Source organism: Chaetodon auriga, chromosome 2 (assembly GCF_051107435.1).
Source record: "Chaetodon auriga isolate fChaAug3 chromosome 2, fChaAug3.hap1, whole genome shotgun sequence".
Taxonomy (NCBI): Eukaryota; Metazoa; Chordata; class Actinopteri; order Chaetodontiformes; family Chaetodontidae; genus Chaetodon; species Chaetodon auriga.
This window is the reverse complement of record NC_135075.1, coordinates 18,197,533-18,214,790: the sequence shown is the minus strand read 5'-3', so window position 1 is coordinate 18,214,790 and position 17,258 is coordinate 18,197,533. Positions and strand designations below refer to the sequence as shown.

General features: G+C 42.9%; 1 protein-coding gene across 1 annotated transcript in view; it reads left to right on the top strand.

The window, feature by feature from the left end:
* The first annotated feature begins 2,865 nt into the window (after nucleotides 1-2,865).
* uba7 (ubiquitin-like modifier activating enzyme 7) overlaps nucleotides 2,866-17,258 on the top strand; it is a 34,133-nt gene continuing 19,740 nt past the window's right edge. Inside the window, exons 1-20 of the mRNA XM_076741809.1 lie at nucleotides 2,866-3,135; nucleotides 3,221-3,389; nucleotides 3,969-4,103; nucleotides 4,221-4,327; nucleotides 4,400-4,490; nucleotides 4,639-4,771; nucleotides 4,918-5,015; nucleotides 5,101-5,250; nucleotides 5,370-5,531; nucleotides 5,703-5,807; nucleotides 5,910-5,990; nucleotides 6,465-6,620; nucleotides 8,024-8,189; nucleotides 8,320-8,516; nucleotides 8,835-8,899; nucleotides 10,420-10,630; nucleotides 13,259-13,333; nucleotides 13,804-14,005; nucleotides 14,089-14,174; nucleotides 16,741-16,833. Of these exons, the coding sequence (XP_076597924.1) occupies nucleotides 3,089-3,135; nucleotides 3,221-3,389; nucleotides 3,969-4,103; nucleotides 4,221-4,327; nucleotides 4,400-4,490; nucleotides 4,639-4,771; nucleotides 4,918-5,015; nucleotides 5,101-5,250; nucleotides 5,370-5,531; nucleotides 5,703-5,807; nucleotides 5,910-5,990; nucleotides 6,465-6,620; nucleotides 8,024-8,189; nucleotides 8,320-8,516; nucleotides 8,835-8,899; nucleotides 10,420-10,630; nucleotides 13,259-13,333; nucleotides 13,804-14,005; nucleotides 14,089-14,174; nucleotides 16,741-16,833 (2,529 nt within the window). The 5' untranslated portion in view covers nucleotides 2,866-3,088. The remainder of the gene's footprint in view (nucleotides 3,136-3,220; nucleotides 3,390-3,968; nucleotides 4,104-4,220; nucleotides 4,328-4,399; nucleotides 4,491-4,638; nucleotides 4,772-4,917; nucleotides 5,016-5,100; nucleotides 5,251-5,369; nucleotides 5,532-5,702; nucleotides 5,808-5,909; nucleotides 5,991-6,464; nucleotides 6,621-8,023; nucleotides 8,190-8,319; nucleotides 8,517-8,834; nucleotides 8,900-10,419; nucleotides 10,631-13,258; nucleotides 13,334-13,803; nucleotides 14,006-14,088; nucleotides 14,175-16,740; nucleotides 16,834-17,258) is intronic.

The following is a 17,258-nucleotide window of genomic DNA, read 5'->3' as shown; positions in this document are numbered from 1 at the left end:
TTGTTGAAAATCTGAGCACAACTGTGTCGTTTTAAATAGGGCCTGTGAGGTAAAATTGTCCCCATGGTCTGTCAACAGTTTCACCCATTTGTATTAAGCCCACTCAGCAAACGTTGCAACATGTTCTGCAGTCCGAGAATTCAGGTTTATTTTGAAAGCCGGAGACCAAAAATGCTGTCGTCACTCTGACTTGCTTGACTGTGGTATTCTTCAAGTGGGTGCTGTCCTGTTAAGCCGCGCCCGCAACGAGGAAGTACGAAATAGTTGCGAAATCCGACCACATCAAAAATATCCTCATCATTTCCTTTCCAGGAGTCCTATCATGTCTCCAACTGCATCTCTTTTCCACTCACCAGTCATTGTGTCAAATTTAGTGGAAAAAACATGTCACCATTTGAATTCAGGCTGCTCTATCTGCGCTTGTAGGATTTTGGCCAAAAATGCATTGCTTTCAGATGAGGAATGAGGTTAGTCCTCGGATACAGGCAGCTCCAGCCAGGAAGCTATGAGAAGAATGTGTTCATTTCTGCAGCCAGACCACATCATGTAATGCAAGCAATGTGACTTTAGAGATAAAAAATGTTGCAGACATAAAGGAGAATTTGACTTGGTTGCATATTAGCAACTGAGCCATACTATAGATAATAAGGGTACCCATCTGTACTCATTTCCAACTAGAAATGTTGCTGACATGAAGAATTATGCCTCCACAAGTTAAACATCTACCACTGAATCCAAAGTTCAGTCATCACAGACTGTTTGAAAAGTGTGTGTTACCTCACCCTCCATAGCAAAAAGCACTTTAGAGTGTCATTCTTCACACGGTCGCTGCTTTCAAACCTCTAACCACAAAGACCCCATCATTGCTATTTGTGTTACAGAGACGAGTTTGACAAGCAAACTGCAGCAGCACTGAGGCAAAAGAGCCGCATGACACAGAGAGAGCTGTTTGGATGTGAGCTCGCCGTGGACTCGCTCTCACTGAGGGCTCAGACTGCTGACCAAACAGACTGTCAGAAACAACAGTGTTAAGGACATCACATCCAGTCCTTGAGTTTGCATCTGTTCCTGGGTCGCTCACTGAGGACACGAGCCAAATGAAAGCACATATGCAAGTACACTGAGGCATGCAACCTAGATTTAGATTTGGGCCATACAAGGAGCATTCTGTGTTGCTATCAAGCAGGAGGATCTCCAGAGATACATTAATGTCTGAGCTCAAATTCCCAGATGAGGGTTTAAAATAAACGCCCATAAATTTGGTTATTTCCCACAAGCTTAAAAATCAAGTGAAACAGCTGGTTTTGTGGTTCACTGGTTATAGGTTTGGCCATATAGTCATTCTGTCCTTTTATAATATGAAGAAAGGCGAACACTAAGTGAACTATTTTTGATTATAATTACAGTAAACAAATGATATTTTCAGCGTTTACATGGATCAGTGTCTAACAGCAAAGTGTATCAGCAGCTGATTAAAGTTTTTATGTTTAAGGTTGTTTGTGAAGAATTTTAATCCATTTAGATTCACCAAACACTGCCTATAGGCTGTTATAATGGCACCACCAATAAATCATCTGATCCGCACGTGACACAGCAAAATGCGGATTCCTTCAAAAGACAAATTAAAAATGATTACTGTTATTATTGGCAGAGGAACACCTGTGCAAATGATTGACAGTGATGCTCAATATTCAGTGGTTATTGGCAGTGAATGAATGGATGTGATGATGCATTCAGAATTCTTGTACAGTGTGCATAAATGTGAGCGCTGTGTCTGTCATTCTGGAAATACAACTTTGACGACTAAACCTGTTATACACATCATGATTTTTTTTTTAATTTCCAGCCTAAAGAGAACAATGAGGGAGTACTGACCCTCACAGTGTAATTAAAAAAAAGAAGGACAAACAAGAAATAGCTGGAAGATCACTACAGTGACAATACGATCTTAGTAAGAGCTTGTTTTGAAAAAGCAAAATGCTGTCTGTTTTAGGATATAATACAGGTTAAATCAAGTCATCGTATTGACCCTGATTCCAGGTTCCTAGAAATTGTTGGCTTGAAGTTGTTTGTTCCTCATTCACCCACCACAATGACTTTAGTGGTTTGCCATCTTACTGCCTCTACTTGATTCGTAATGCTGAATCATTTCGGGTCACTCCTCAGTTTGCAGTACTTTCTTCTGGAAGGGATTTTTTTTTTTTTTAACTCTTCACTGAGATTGTTGAAATGAATGACAAACACATTAAGCAATAGACAGAGAAGGGTGGATCACTGTTATTGTCACCATGGCAAAGATCCCCTCCAGACATGTTTGAAGATGTGTAAAAAATACTCTGTGATGAATAATAATTTAATGTTATATGGTGTTTGCTCACAAAAAAGTTCAATTGACAAGGTAAAAAATGCCTAAACATCTAAACATCTAGTCCCTTTCCCTCTTTGAACTAATGACACATAATGACTTCATGTGATTAGCTCAAGCTTCACAGTTACTTCATACATTAATCGATATGCGATTACATTAGCTTCACCTCTTCAGCAAGTGGCTGTGAAAAAGTAAGAGTAGAGAAATACATTTTTGAGTGGAAGGGGACTTTAAGTTATCATTCAAGACCAGTTCTCATGAATATCTGCAAAGTGGTTTTTAAACACCAGAAAATCACATTTATTTCAAATTAGATCTACAGGGAGTTTCCACAATGAGCCAATCAATAAAGTTCAGTTTAAGGGTGACTCGCAGTTCTTCCTCTTCTACCTTCCAACCCACGTTCAAATAACAGGGATTGTTATGATGAAGAGTTTGTCAGCAGCAGCGTGTGGTTCACAAGTGGATTCACAGTCCTGAGTCGCCCTCTAGTGGCCAGACCTGACAGTGCGCCTTGGCGCAGCTACAAACCTTGCAAGAATCCTGTAAAACGAAAGTGAAATACTTTATTCTAAACTGTCCTCTCATCGTCTGTCACGCCGGATTCACTTTCTGTTCGTGTTTTGACCTGTTCGGTGGTTGTTGGAGGGTGTCAGTCCTGCTGATTCCTCACTTCAAACCGGTCATCTGTTGTTTAAGACTGTCATCTGCAAGTGCATCATGTCGGAAATCGGTGGAATCGATGAAAGATTCTACTCCAGGCAGCTGTAAGTACTCCACATACTGACGAAGGGTCCGTTTAACTGTGCTCATGGCTGTCCCACACCTTCACCTGTCCTTTCACTTGCACAGGTATGTTCTGGGTCATGACGCCATGCATCGCATGGGCACAGCCAGCGTCCTCATTGCAGGTATGCGTGGTCTTGGAGCAGAAATAGCCAAGAATGTGGTTTTGTCCGGAGTGAAGTCCGTCACAGTCCAGGATGAAGGGCAGACAGCGTGGGCCGACCTGTCCTCTCAGGTACTGTTCAAATGATATACATAAATACAAATTTTAGGAGATGTGTGCGTCCGATTTCATTTAAGGTCAACGTTAAACCAACCAACTTCCTGTTTGAGGAAGACCAACTTGTCAAACGGTGTAATTCAAGTGTAATTATCCCGTTACAGTGATTTATGATTTTTTTTTTTTTTTTTATTTTCAACTATGAATAGTATTACTATTACCATGTCATTTAAGTGTTGTCAGATTTGAGATGATATTATGATAATGATAAAACATTATCACATCATAAAAAAAGGCCTTAATGATTAACTTTTTAAATCTTTCTTCAATCACTACATAAGTAATAAAATAATTGTGTCAGTTTAACATATTGCTCATTGTAAAGGTTAATATCTCTGGTCTTACATGTGAAAAAGCAGATAATTATGAATGAAGTGTGCTGCAGATTGTAAACTGCTTTTGCAAAGGAAGTCATCTTACTTTCACTATTAAGCATATTTACTCCCCACCCCCTCCCCTTCTGCAGCACATCATTACCATGAAAGGATCATAAGTAGCTGCTATTCATTCATTCAAATTTCATTTTCGCACCAGTTTTTCCTGAAGACGTCTCATCTTGGGCAGAACCGAGCCACGTGTTCCCTGCAACAGCTGTCCGACCTGAACCCACGTGTGCGGGTGTCGGCGCACACTGGACCACTGCATGACAACCTGCTTCTGCAATTCCAGGTACGTCACTGCAGTGCCACGAGGTGCAGAGAGGATTCATGTTGATTACGTATCTAAACGATCAGCTTCTGTGTCTGTCTCTGATTTCTGTTTGGTACTGATACCGTCGTTACTCAGGTGGTGGTCCTCACTGACTCCTCACTGGATGATCAGAAGCGCATTGGTGAGCTCTGCCATTCACAGGGAATCAGTTTCATTGTAGCAGACACCAAAGGACTGTGTGGGTAAGTGGGCTTATTGAACATACTTAATGAAGTGTGGAAGAAAGAGGTGAAACTCTTACGGTTGTTTTGCAGCCAGTTGTTCTGTGACTTCGGGGAGGAGTTTGTGGTCTTGGATGGGGATGGAGAGAATCCTGCATCAGCGATGATCCAAGGAATCTCTAAGGTACTGGCCTCCATTTGTTTTACGTTGCTGCCATATCATAGTTTTTGTTTTTTAGATTTTAGATTTTTAGGTTTCCTACAAGTGTGCAAAAGAAGCTTACCTGAGCATTATTGCTTGAATATTTATTTCAGATTTTATTTTATTTCAGGACAAGTCTGGCGTAGTGCTCTGCACAGATGACCGGAGACATGAGTTTTCAGATGGCTGCAAAGTTTCCTTCTCTGAAGTCCGGGGCATGACGGAGCTCAACAGCATGGGCCCTGTGGAGATCAAAGTCCGTGGTTAGTGCCACTTTGCCCCACAGTGCGTCTGTGAGCCATGCTGCAGCCGTCTGCATACCACTCAACATTTTCAGCCTCTCCGCGGAGCATCCCGGTACAGTTTGATAGCTGTGATGAGAATTTGTCTTTATGTGTTTTATTACCAGGCCCATACTCCTTCAGCATTGGTGACACTTCAGCCTTTTCTGAGTATGAGCGAGGTGGAATAGTGACTGAGGTTAAACAGCTCTTCAAGATGAATTTTGTGAGTATCAACACTTTGTTTTAGCTTTGCCAATTTTTGCTTTTGAGAAAGTGCACCCTTTGTTAATAAGATGACTGCAACACAGAAACCACTCCGTGAGGCCCTATTGGACCATGAGCTGGTGATAACGAGCGATTATGGAAAAATATCGACGAACCACACCCTGCATTTGGCTTTCCAAGCCCTCCATAGCTTTGTGAAGAAAGAACAGCGACTCCCTCTTCCTCACTCTCAGGTCAGTGAAGGTTACAGGACGCTGCGGCCCGTATTCAGTCACAGAACAAGCTGGAAGCAAAAAATAGAGTAAGTGAAACAAGTTAACTGACTTGTCACATCTTGATTCATCCCATGCAGGCAGATGCAGATGCCCTGCTTGACATGGTGAGAGAGCTGAATACAGTCGCACAGCTGGAGTTGGATGAAGCTGCTGTGAGGAAACTGTCCTACACAGCTCAGGGCGACTTGGCTCCTGTGAATGCGTTCATTGGAGGCATTGCAGCTCAAGAAGTTATTAAGGTGAGGTTGATGCCCCTAACATTCGCTTCATCTTTCAGCTTTTGATGGAGCAGAACACCACTGTTGTTACACTGTACATATTAATTATACATAGCTTAGCACTTACAGCACGGTGGTGGTGCTTGTAGCTGACTGTGTTTTTGCACTGTGCACTCTGTAATGTTCCTGCAGGCATGTAGTGGGAAATTTACGCCTCTTCAGCAGTGGCTATATTTCGATGCACTGGAGTGCCTCCCCGAAGAGGAGGATGAACTGGCAGAGTGCTCCCGGTCAGCTGTATGTTGAGAGATTTTTTTCATTTGAATAGTTCTAGCGATCGGGAACATTCAATCAGACTTTGTATGTAAAATCAGTCATTTTTGTTTTCCCCTTTCACAGAAACGCATGAGGTACGATGGACAGATTGCTGTGTTTGGGTCAGCGTTCCAGGAGAAGCTTGAGAGGCAGAAGTATTTCCTGGTGAGGGCAGGTTTGGTATTTGTCCAGCAGGGGGCACACTCTGCACTGTAAACCAGGAGCTCCATCTGTGATTTCCTTTGATCTTGTCTGGTGTTAATGATGACACATGCAGGAAATGGCTGCGATTCAGGTGGCATTTCCTGCCAGCGTTGACCTCTCGGTGTGCAGGGACTGTTCAGCAGTGCCAAGCCCTTTCTCTGTTTCCTTTAAAAGTGTTGTTTTTGCTGTTGTTTACTGGCTGTTTGAGAGAGAGAGCGCATGCACGTGTTTGTTCTATCACCGTAAAATCTGCATGCAGTGTATCAGGAAGCAAAACAAGTTATATGCAACAATAGATGAATACTTTTCTATGACATTGTAAAAGACATTCTCTTTTTTTACTGTAAAACATAGATTTAATTTGATGACAATCACTTGCATTGCATGAGCTAATTTACATTTAGTCTGACACAGTCTGTCTTGTCATTTTTCAAGGTGGGGGCTGGTGCTATTGGCTGTGAGCTTCTTAAGAACTTTGCCCTGATTGGACTCGGTGCTGGAGAAGGAGGACATGTCACTGTAACGGACATGGACTTCATTGAAAAATCCAACTTGAACCGGCAGTTCCTGTTCAGGTCTCAGGATATTGGGGTGAGAAAACACACAGTACCACCTGTAGGTGGTTAAGAATCTCATGTGCAGTCATGGAAGAAGTACTCACATCCTTCAGTAAAATTACAAATCCTACACTTTGAAAATGATCCACTAAAAGTCCTGCATTCAGAACCTTACTTAAGTAAAAGTATGTGAGTATTATCTACTAATTGTAATGAACGTATCAAAAGTAAAAGCACTCATTATGTAGTAAAATGGTCGCTGTCAGTGTTATTCTATCATTTCTGATGTTTTTGGGTTAATATTACTGCTGCATTAATGTGCATGTTGCATTTTACTGCTGTACATGTAACTACTTTATATAATAGTTTAACCTACAGCAATGCATCACACTCTAGAAGATCATCATGTTTGTAGCCTTGTTGTAATGTGAGAACCACGTATCTCTGTTCATGAGCTCAGAAAACAGCCCTTTTCTCAGCTTTGTGCATTTTCCAGCTAATCTCAGAAGGGGTTTGAAATAATTTATTTATCTGAAGAAGTAGGAGTATTTTCTCAATCCATAGAGGAACACTTAATCCTTCAGTTTATCAGAAAAATCACCAAATTTGGAGATATGTGGTTTTCACTGAACAGGAAGGGTATGAAAATCTGAAAAGTAATTAGTAACTAAAGCTGTCAGACAAATGTTGTGCAGCAAAAAGGTTTTTTTTTTTTTGTTTTTTTTTTTGCCTCTGAGATGTAGTGGAGTAGATGTATACAGTGAAAATGGAAATGCTCAAGCGAAGTACAAGTACCTCACATTTGTACTTAAGTACACATACTTTAGTAAATGTACTTAGTTGCATTCCACCACTGCTCACGTGCCGCCGTGGCTCACTGGTCCTTGTGTGACCTGGTTAAGTGGAGGGGTCAGAGGGCTTCACTAATGGGACAGGTTGGGGGGGTGGAGGTATTGTGACGGTCTGAGGTTGCTCGTGTCAGATTACACACAGCTGCCAAGTTCTGTGATTTGTGGCTGTTTTGTTTTGCAGTTTACTTTAGGAGTATGCCAGACAGTTGATCGCTCATGTCTGAGTAAACAACGACCAGTGTCTAAACAACTTACGTAACACATAGTTGAGCGCAGTTAGAGGGCATGTTGGCAAAAAAAGTGCTCTGAAAGTCTGGTGAGAAATGTGCTGGTGCTGCTGTTATATAATAGAAGAGCAGTGAGACACAGAATATAGTGTCTTGACAGTACAGCAAGCTGTTTGAATTATGAAAGACCAAAAGTCTCTTCTTTAGGTGTTTATTCAGTTTCACAGAAAGATCCAATAACAAATCTGGATATTGATTTTGTGTAAAATAACATCACCGTCGCTTGCGTCAGATTTAGTGTATATCGCTCACAGGCATGATCTCCCAGTCACACCATTTGCTCACTTGTCCTCTAACAGAAACCAAAATCGGACGTTGCTGCCAAAGCGGTCCGACAGATGAACCCACAGATGAACATCACCGCTCACCAGAACCGTGTGGACCCTGACAGCGAAGGAGTGTATGACTACAACTTCTTCAAGGGTCTTGATGGAGTGGCTGCAGCCCTTGATACTGTGGAAGCCAGTGAGGGACTTTACTTCATCACTAATATCAAGTTCTCATGACCACAGTAATGATACCAGCACATTTAGAGAAAATATTTGACTACAAAAGCTTGTGGAGTGAATTTTCAATCCCTCTTTTTGCTGCCCAGGAGCATATCTCGATAAGCGTTGCGTTGAACACCAGAAGCCGATGCTGGAGGGAGGAACTCTAGGAAGCAAGGGTCACACTCTGGTGGTGGTGCCTGGTTTGACAGACTCTTATGGGCCGGTCAAATCAGATTCAAAGAAAGCCATCCCACTGTGCACTCTCAAGAACTTCCCTCACCGCATTGAGCACACCCTGCAGGTACAATGGGACTTCTAATTAAGCCCAATCAAGCTTTGTGTTTGAGTTACAGAAATTCATTGACAGAGTTTAGCTTCAAAACCTGCACTGAATGAGCAGAGACATGAAATAGATCTTACGTCAAGTGTTAAAAAGAGTCGAGCCATGTTAGCGGTTGTGTGGGGATGTAATTATTAGCTCACAGTTGAGCTAAATGCTAAACTGGGCAAGCTAACCTGCTCTTTAGGGCGATGCTAACATGCTGATGTTGAGCAGCTTTACCATCCATTTTAACTGGGTTTCCTCGACACTAATCTCTAATCATTACAATTCTTTTAGTGGGCCAGAGACCAGTTTGAAGGACAGTTCAAGCAAACACCCGAAAACGTGAATCTCTTCCAGAGGTAAGATATGACGCCATCCTCATGTGATGTCACCTTTTTCCACAACAAGCGTTCGCCTCCAACAAACATGAGAATTACGCTCACCGATCCACTGCCAGTCTGCAGGCGCTTAATGGCCGCTGCTCTCTCATTTTACAATGCTTGTGCGCTCTCTTGCAAAGCATTCCAGCAAGCCTACAAAAGCTAATGAAGTGGTCCAAGCTCATTATTTTGTTTTATAAACAGGAAAACATGTGGTTGGCTTTTAGCAGTAAACCCAGAGTAAAAATTACATAAACAGTCTGTCTTGCCAAGGCTGCAGTCTGCAATGTATCTTTCACAGCAGCTCTAACAGTGATAACAGTTAAAGTCTCTCAACTAATTAGAGGCTTTCTGGTTTAGAGGCATCTACTGACTGGAAAAAGAGATTAAATGAATGCAGAAAAAGTTCTTTATCACGTCAGAGGGCTTTGTCTGGGACTGTACTGGTAATATTCATATTCATTTGAGCTTTAAGATTTAGATGATTTGTGAATCTCCCGAGTTTGTTATGTTTCGAACAACACCTCAAACAATGTTGGGAGGCTTAAAAGCACTGAGCTTACAAACAGCACTGACCGAATTATAATGTGGCAGCACGTCAGTGACAGATCTGAGCCTCCAGCCCAAACTCTGTCTGAGCTCTGAGCTTCAGATCCCTCCTAATCCCGCCATGTTTTGAGATGTCTCTCTGTTTGTTTTGGTGATATTTGATATAATCCCACTTCATTGCGAAGTACTTACACTCTTTTGTGCGTCTTTAAGCAGAGGTGAAACTCGTGACTAGGGCATAAATTGGAAATAGGAGCATCTTTAATGTGTTCAAGAATACTCTAATAACCACGTCCTTCAAGTGCCTCTTCATGAAAAACCGTCCTGGACATTTTCACGAGGCAGGTCAGCTACAAGTCACAGTCCAGTAAATTCTTGGTTAATGAGGTTATGGAAAAAAACAGTCACATTTTGTTGTGTTATCCTTCCACCCATGCAGCTCTGTGCAGATCTATGACTCAAAATGTTCCTGTTTAGACATGTTTAGGTGTAACTGCACGCAGAGGAGGCAGATCCCTTTTGTTTTTGTGGTGCAAGACCATGCACGGTGAGCTGGCACATGATAATGGCACAAGAACTGTCCAGGCGTGTGGTGTGGAGTTGACCGAAACACTACAAGCGTACTTAACACTTCCTTTTCTTGCTATTAGTCCACAGGCAAGCATCAAAGGAATCCCCTCTGAGTCACCAACAAGACTACACCCTAATTTGTTTAGTCATTCTCCTCTGTGCTTCATAGAGGAAAATATTTTTCCATGAAGATTTTCCCTTTTTTCTGTTCCTCCAAGTCTAGCAAGTCGAAGCTTTTATTCCGGAAGTTAGACTTGAGAACATGTTAAACAGTGATGCTTGTCCTGTCTTGTCTTTCTTTACATCTCATGATTATCACCTTCTTGTATGCTCTGTGTGTGTCATTAAATCAAATGAAACTGCTGCACCGTTTCCTGTAGAGATGTCGGGTTTATAGAGCGAACTCTCGGCCATGGAGACGCTGAGGCCCTGGAGGTTCTTGGGGAGGTGTGGAGCAGCCTGGAGGATATGAAAGCTGGAGGACAGCGTCCGATGAGCTGGGAGGACTGCGTGAGCTGGGCACGATGCAAATGGGAGACTCACTATAACAACGATATCCGCCAGCTGACGCACTGTTTCCCTCCTGATCATGTAAGATCACACCACATGACAAATGACATCTCTCCCTAAAGATGAGCACTGTACAGCTGTAATTTATGCTTATGGACACAGAGGGGCACTGTTGTGTATGCAAAACCCTTTGATACCAATCATTGAACGCTGCAATGTGGCAGTAGCACAAAAGGAATGCCAGTCAGTGTTTCATTTTTTACATTTCTCTTCATGTAGTAATGCAGTATACTTTCCCTGGGCACAGAGGCCACTATTACCCTCCTCTGAAACCTAAACCACTGAAAGCCGCTGCTGATAAATATCTCTGAGCGGCTCTGAGGGTTTGTAATCTGGTGAAGCATGCAGACAGAATGATGTCACATGTTGCTGTCACACCTGGGGGGGCATGGATCAGTATCAACCCAAACAGACCCTCACTAACCCCAAATCCTGGTCCAGCAACTGGCTTCTACCCTCACTGCAGGGTCTCTGCAGGGTTATAGAAATTCCTCTGACTGAGAATGGTTTTCTTAAATCCGTGTCTGCTTAAATATTTATCATAGGGCACTAAATTCCCCATCTGACTCCTGAGAAAAACACAGCTTTTGGTATTAAATGAGCCAGTTCTCATATGTAACAATTAGCATTTAAGCCAAATCCAGAGAATGTCATGACATTTTGTTCAGCCGTACTCTCACAGCACAGCATAGTGAAACTCTGTGGCAGTTATGTAAAGTTGTTGTAATGTTTTGCTTCTCTTTTTTCTCCCGTAGTTCTCTTTGTCCTAGTTACCTATAAGAGAGTTATGTGTTCATTGTCCTCTTGGAAAGTCAGTTTTGACCACGAGCAGTCTGAGGAACTATGATAAGACAGCTAACATCGGTTAACGGTCACAAACCAAGCTGACAAATACGCGTACACAAGCATGACAAATGACCACGCATTCAGCATAACAGCTAGTTTGTTGGGTGTGAGCCTCCACATGGAAGCGAGCGCGGTTCTGAATGTGTGTTTAAACTTTGATGCGTGGAACAATGGATGGATCTGAACCAAAGACGTTATGGGAGCATCTTGGTCCAACACTGATGTTACCACACATGGTTCAAGTCAGTATAGAAGAAAGAAAAACACTGTGAGACTGGCCACTGTACAGATTAAAGGCCTCATATTATGAATGCAAGCAGATGATGTGCATACTTACAGTGCATCTGCTGTGTGTGTCCTGTAGCCCATTCATTGCTTTTATTACAGTGAGTGTCTCATTGCCTGCTAATATAGTTATTGCAGGCAAAGCCTGCAGAAAATCACTTGTCGATGAAGAGTCAGTTAGATGAAGGCAATGTATTATCATTACTTAATCACCGAGGTCAGTGATGATTTACTGATCTTTTGTGCTTCATAAATTTGATACCATTTGGTTTTTTTTTTTATTTTCAGACAATGTGGCTGGTGCATTTTTCACTATTTTTGATATATACTACAAATTGCAAATGGGCTAAAAAAAAAAAAAGGGCTTTACAGTTTGCACAACATGTTCTCTTTTTATGGATTGGAGAACATTTTAACATAACATAACCCCTCAAAGTCCATCTATGGTTTATTAAGAAAGGAACCGGACCTAGAGACTCTGGTTATAACAGTTTTGATTAGTCTGATCTGGGCCATAAGTACACCATATCATTTCTTAAACTAAGTGGTATGAACCCTTTTTTAAAATAGTAATTCATTGCATTTTCTATTTTTTCCACTCACACAATAATAATAAAATAAACAAGAACTGCTCAGAGTGTTTCAGACCAGTACTCCTGTTATTTGTGACATGATCATAGGCAGTGGGTTAATGTACCTAGTTAAGTTTGATTTGAGACATAGAGGAGAAAGTGAGGAGTTAAAAGAATGTCTGTGATTGGAGGAAATATGTATTCTGTGTGTACATCTAAACTGCTTTTGAGTGCAGATCTTTTTGGCGTAACTCCAAACATGCTCCCACGTCTCCTCATCAAAAGTCGCAGACAATCCCTTCTCTCATACCCCTTTAATCCTCTGCGTATTAGTAGGAGACATGATGGGCATTAAATCATAGTCAGAGCAAAGAGACACCTTCCCCGATCGTCATCCTGAACCTTTTTAAGGATAAAGCATTATTGACACCATTTCTGCCTTTAAGCCGCCTGAATCCAGATTGTGAAAAGGAGGACATTGTCGATGCCTTTTGGCCGCTGTAGAAAGCACCCCTGCAGTGAGAACTGGCACTGCCTGAAGGAGACTCACCCTTTCTCAGCATATGGACCATTTGGGAACATCAAAGCTCTCAGCCCCTTTGTTCCTTTATCAGACATACAAATTGTGTTGTCAGCACACAACTGATAACAGTATTAGTCTGGCTCTGCCATGGGAAGGTCTGAGGCCTCCTGCTGTGTCACTAAAGGACAAAGTGATGTTTTATCAAGTAGTACATTGATACTATGTGTCAATTTGGAATCATTCTTTTTAAAGAATGGCGTTTAAACGTAGAACATATATGTCTCTGTTGCATTATGAAGTGCTGCAGTGAGCTATGTCGGTCTACAAAATAATCTATTGTATGTAAAAGGGACTCTGAAGTAAATCATATTTTTTCAACTGCTGATCATCGTGATAACAGGATTTTCTTCTGCTTCTCTTTAGGAGACTACTACTGGTCTACCCTTCTGGTCTGGATCCAAGAGATGCCCTCACCCGCTGACCTTTGACCCCAGCAGTGTGAGTAGTGTCTGGCCCAATTCCTCATGCAGTCACCCTGACATGCACCCTGAAACAGTGGACAGGGAGGACTGAAAAATGCCACAGCGTTTGGTGATGACCGCTCACATTCCTCCTTTATCTGGTCTGATGGAGGCTCGTCCTCACTCTGACCATATACTGGATCCTTATCTGAGCTGTGACTGCCACTTAACCTGCGTATGGACAATGGAAGGCAGATAATAATCTTCTCCAATTCTTCTATAGTTTCTAGATGGTTGTATTCATGCATTGTGAGTCTCAGCCAGCAGTGATTGCAACTCTACCAATCAGTGAATTGGACAGTGTTGTACCCTTTTTGCCTAACGAAGACAAAGCTATGCATAAAAGAACGGCAGCACAGTATATTCAGTGTATTTTTATATAGTATAGATGTGAATATAAAGATTTCAGTATAAATTAACGGTTTATGTTTTCATTCTGTGTTTTAGACGACACATATGGAGTATGTGGTGGCAGCAGCTAATCTCTACGGGCAGATCTACGGAATCAAGGGGACAAAAGACTTCGCCTCTATCAGAAAACTCCTAGAGAATGTAGAAGTACCGTCTTTCACTCCCAGGTCCTCTGTGAAGATTCATCTCACTGACGAGGAGATGGAGGAGGACAGAGAAAGGGAAAGCGATGATGCCGGTGAGTCACTGGCTGATGTTTTAGGTTCTTACCTCATTTTTTGCCAGAGTTTCTTTGCTTTACTCTCTGTGTCTTTGCACCAGAAAAAGCCCGACTTGAGGAATTGAAAGGAAACTTGGCATCTCTGAAAAGCTCCTCCATTCAGATGTACCCCATCGACTTTGAGAAGGTAAGGCAAGAGTGCACTGAGACCTCTGCTGCACACTCTGCAGCAGCCACAGACAGACTGGCGGCTGTGTGTTAGCAGGGAGCTGCACTCAATCTATGGGCGCTTTCAGAATATGTCTTTTTTTTCCTCATCTTTGGGTCCTCGGTGACCCGAATATGTGCTATTCATCAGCATTCACGAAACAGAGCTTGCTTGTGTTCTGCGTTCACTGTTAAAACACCTTGGGCCTAAGATAATATATTTTAGAAGTTTACGTCCTGTTTGTAAAAATAGCAAAAAGGAGAACTTCAGTCAGCCAGTTCATGTGGAACACGTTTTTTTTTCCATATGGGTCTGTGAGAGAACTGCATTAGCATGTTTTTGGCCATTTGCACTGTATTCAACAACTCGGGACAGAGACAAACTGTTCACAACCGTGTGGACTGTGTCTTTGAAGTGGTACGCTGGGAGGTAGATTTCCCTCTGTACCACATCTATTGTGCATTCAGACTTATTGCCAAGAAATTCTCCTGTAGTAATGAATGTGACACACTGGGGAGCATGGCCACAAAACATAACACTAGAAAAGTCTCATTGTTGCGTTTCAGGTAAGAATTGGACTCAATAGCAGACACGCAGACAGAGAATTAGGGTAAAAGGGAATTTATTTGAATGCACAAGGTGGACGCTTGTATCAGGGAGGTCCAGGGAACAGATGGTGAGGCACGCAGGCACACAGTTCAAAGGTACGCTGAGCGCATGGCACTCAGGTGGAGTGAGGACTTGCATGTTGGGCATGTGGCAATGGAGGCACAGGTGCAGCAAGGTGGTGGTCGTAGAGGGTTGGAGGCTAGAAGCAGGTGGAGGCACGAGGCTGGGTGGCATGGTGGCAGAGGCACTGGGGCTAGAGATTGGTGTAAGTGAACTCATTGATCCAAGAAAAACAAAAGAGACACAAAGGATTAACACTGGGGACAGACACTAGAAAACACTGGTAGCTGGCCGACAATATCCCTGAGTAGCAGAAACAATGTGACAATGAGTCTTCAGCAGTCCAGTCTTTATACTGTGCTGATTAAGATGAGTTCCAGCTGAGAAGGAGCCAGCTCCCTGCCACCTAGAAAGCCACGCCCAGCCTCTGCCAAAAAAGGAAGCACAGGAAAACACAGCCCAACACCTCTCCACAAAACACAAACGAGTTCTTCCAAACCACCACACTCATGTCACATCAGTTTTCTGCAAGACAGTAAAAAGTTAGTCCATTGGTCTGTAACCAGGATAGATTCTGATGTGTTCCACCTGAATGTGAAGTTTAGAAATTGAACAGTTTTTCTTTTGTAGCACCTTGGCTGGAAGCACCTTTATCAGGAGGTTTCAGCAGGGTCATTCCTTCTGAAGAGAGGGTATTGTGTTAAGGAGTGCTCTCTGTAGTTCCCAACTATGTCCAAACTCAAGATTGTTCTTGGATTGACTTGACTTGTCCATCATGAAAACCGTTTTTGAACACAGTGGGCCAATCAGAGCAACCTGGGCAATTACTCATTGCATAACTATCACCAAATTGAAGGTCCTGTGTGTAGGATTTAGTGGCTTGTAGTGATGAGGTTGTCAACTGCAACCAGCTGAATACACTTCACCTCACCCTTTCCTACAGTGGCTGCTAAAAATGCAAAGAGCGCAAAAGGCCCTCCTTAGAGCCAGTGTTAAGTTTGTCCATTCTGGGCTATGGTAGAGCTCATTCTGAGTTAACAAAAACACAGTGATTTTTAATTAAACACTAATGAAAACATATTTCTGAATATTATATTCCATTCCTGTTGACCTATTGATCCTCCAGTGACTTCCTGGGGAATAATGAGAGGATAATTAAAATTCTTATGTCTATACAAGCATTGTTCTTTATCTTCTTTACCTTTACTTCAGGCACAGGGTACTCCAGGCTCAACAAAAGCTATTTACAAGCCAGACAGGGTGCAGTTGCTGTGGCTGCAGAGGTGAGTGTAGGAAGAATTTGGAGAAGCTATGGAAAATGACTCTCAGGCAGCTTCAGTGAGGTTCTGGTAAAGCATTCAGTGATTCAGGAGAAGCAGTAATGAAGGTGTATGAGGTAAGTCAGGTGCATATCGAGTGTCATCTCAAATAAGAATGAGATCCCCAAACTACCGTGCTCCCCCTTCTCTTCATTTGTATCCCTACGTGCCCCGGTCATGCTGTGGGGAGATGGAATGTGTGTAGGAGGGTTTCAGATGCATCAGGTTGCCGGCCAGGAGCTTCCTCACGGCCCCTGAAGCCATCCCTGAGCGACAGTCGCCTTCCCAGCCTTTGTAGAGCCGCAGCAGCAGAGGCATGACCTCACTGGCCGTGTCCATCACAACAGAAATCTGATTTCCATCTCATTCTGATGGGGTGACCAAGTCATGTGATTTAAGTGACACAGCAACAAAGCCTTCAAAGCTCAAAGCAGGCATCACATCCCCGGGAATGTCACTTGGCATGGACTTGGATACAGACATTGATGTATTTTGTTCTTGTGTATCAAGCTTTATATTGAATGACTGATGTATGTGTAACATGTCATCTGGCACAGGATGACGACAGTAACTTCCACATGGACTACATTGTTGCTGCCTCTAACCTGAGGGCGGAGAACTACGACATCCCTGCAGCCGATCGGCACCAGGTCAACACTTTTAATATGTGCACCATCTAATGAAATCTCTGTGAGGGGTTAAAAAATACAGAGGGGAGTCAGAGGGATGGAGCTGAGCTGAGGTGAGCTGAGGCAGTATAGATTGGAAAAAGCAAGAAAACACACCAGACCCCCCCCCCCCCCCCCCCCCCCCCCTCAGGGTCATGTTTTTAGTCGTTGCTGCACACACCTGCCCCAGAGCCACAGAAACAGCCTCCTCACCTATTGTTCCTGGAGCACAACTAATCACAGCACTTTACCTGTCGCCTGGGAGGCGACACCTGAGCCAGGCCTTGTAGCAGCCGGTGCTGCAGATGCAGACAGCCAAGACAGATGGAGGACGGGGGGGATGGGTACCACTGAGTGAAGGGAGACAAAAGAGGGTTACCGTTGTGCAATCATACTGCGACTTCCAC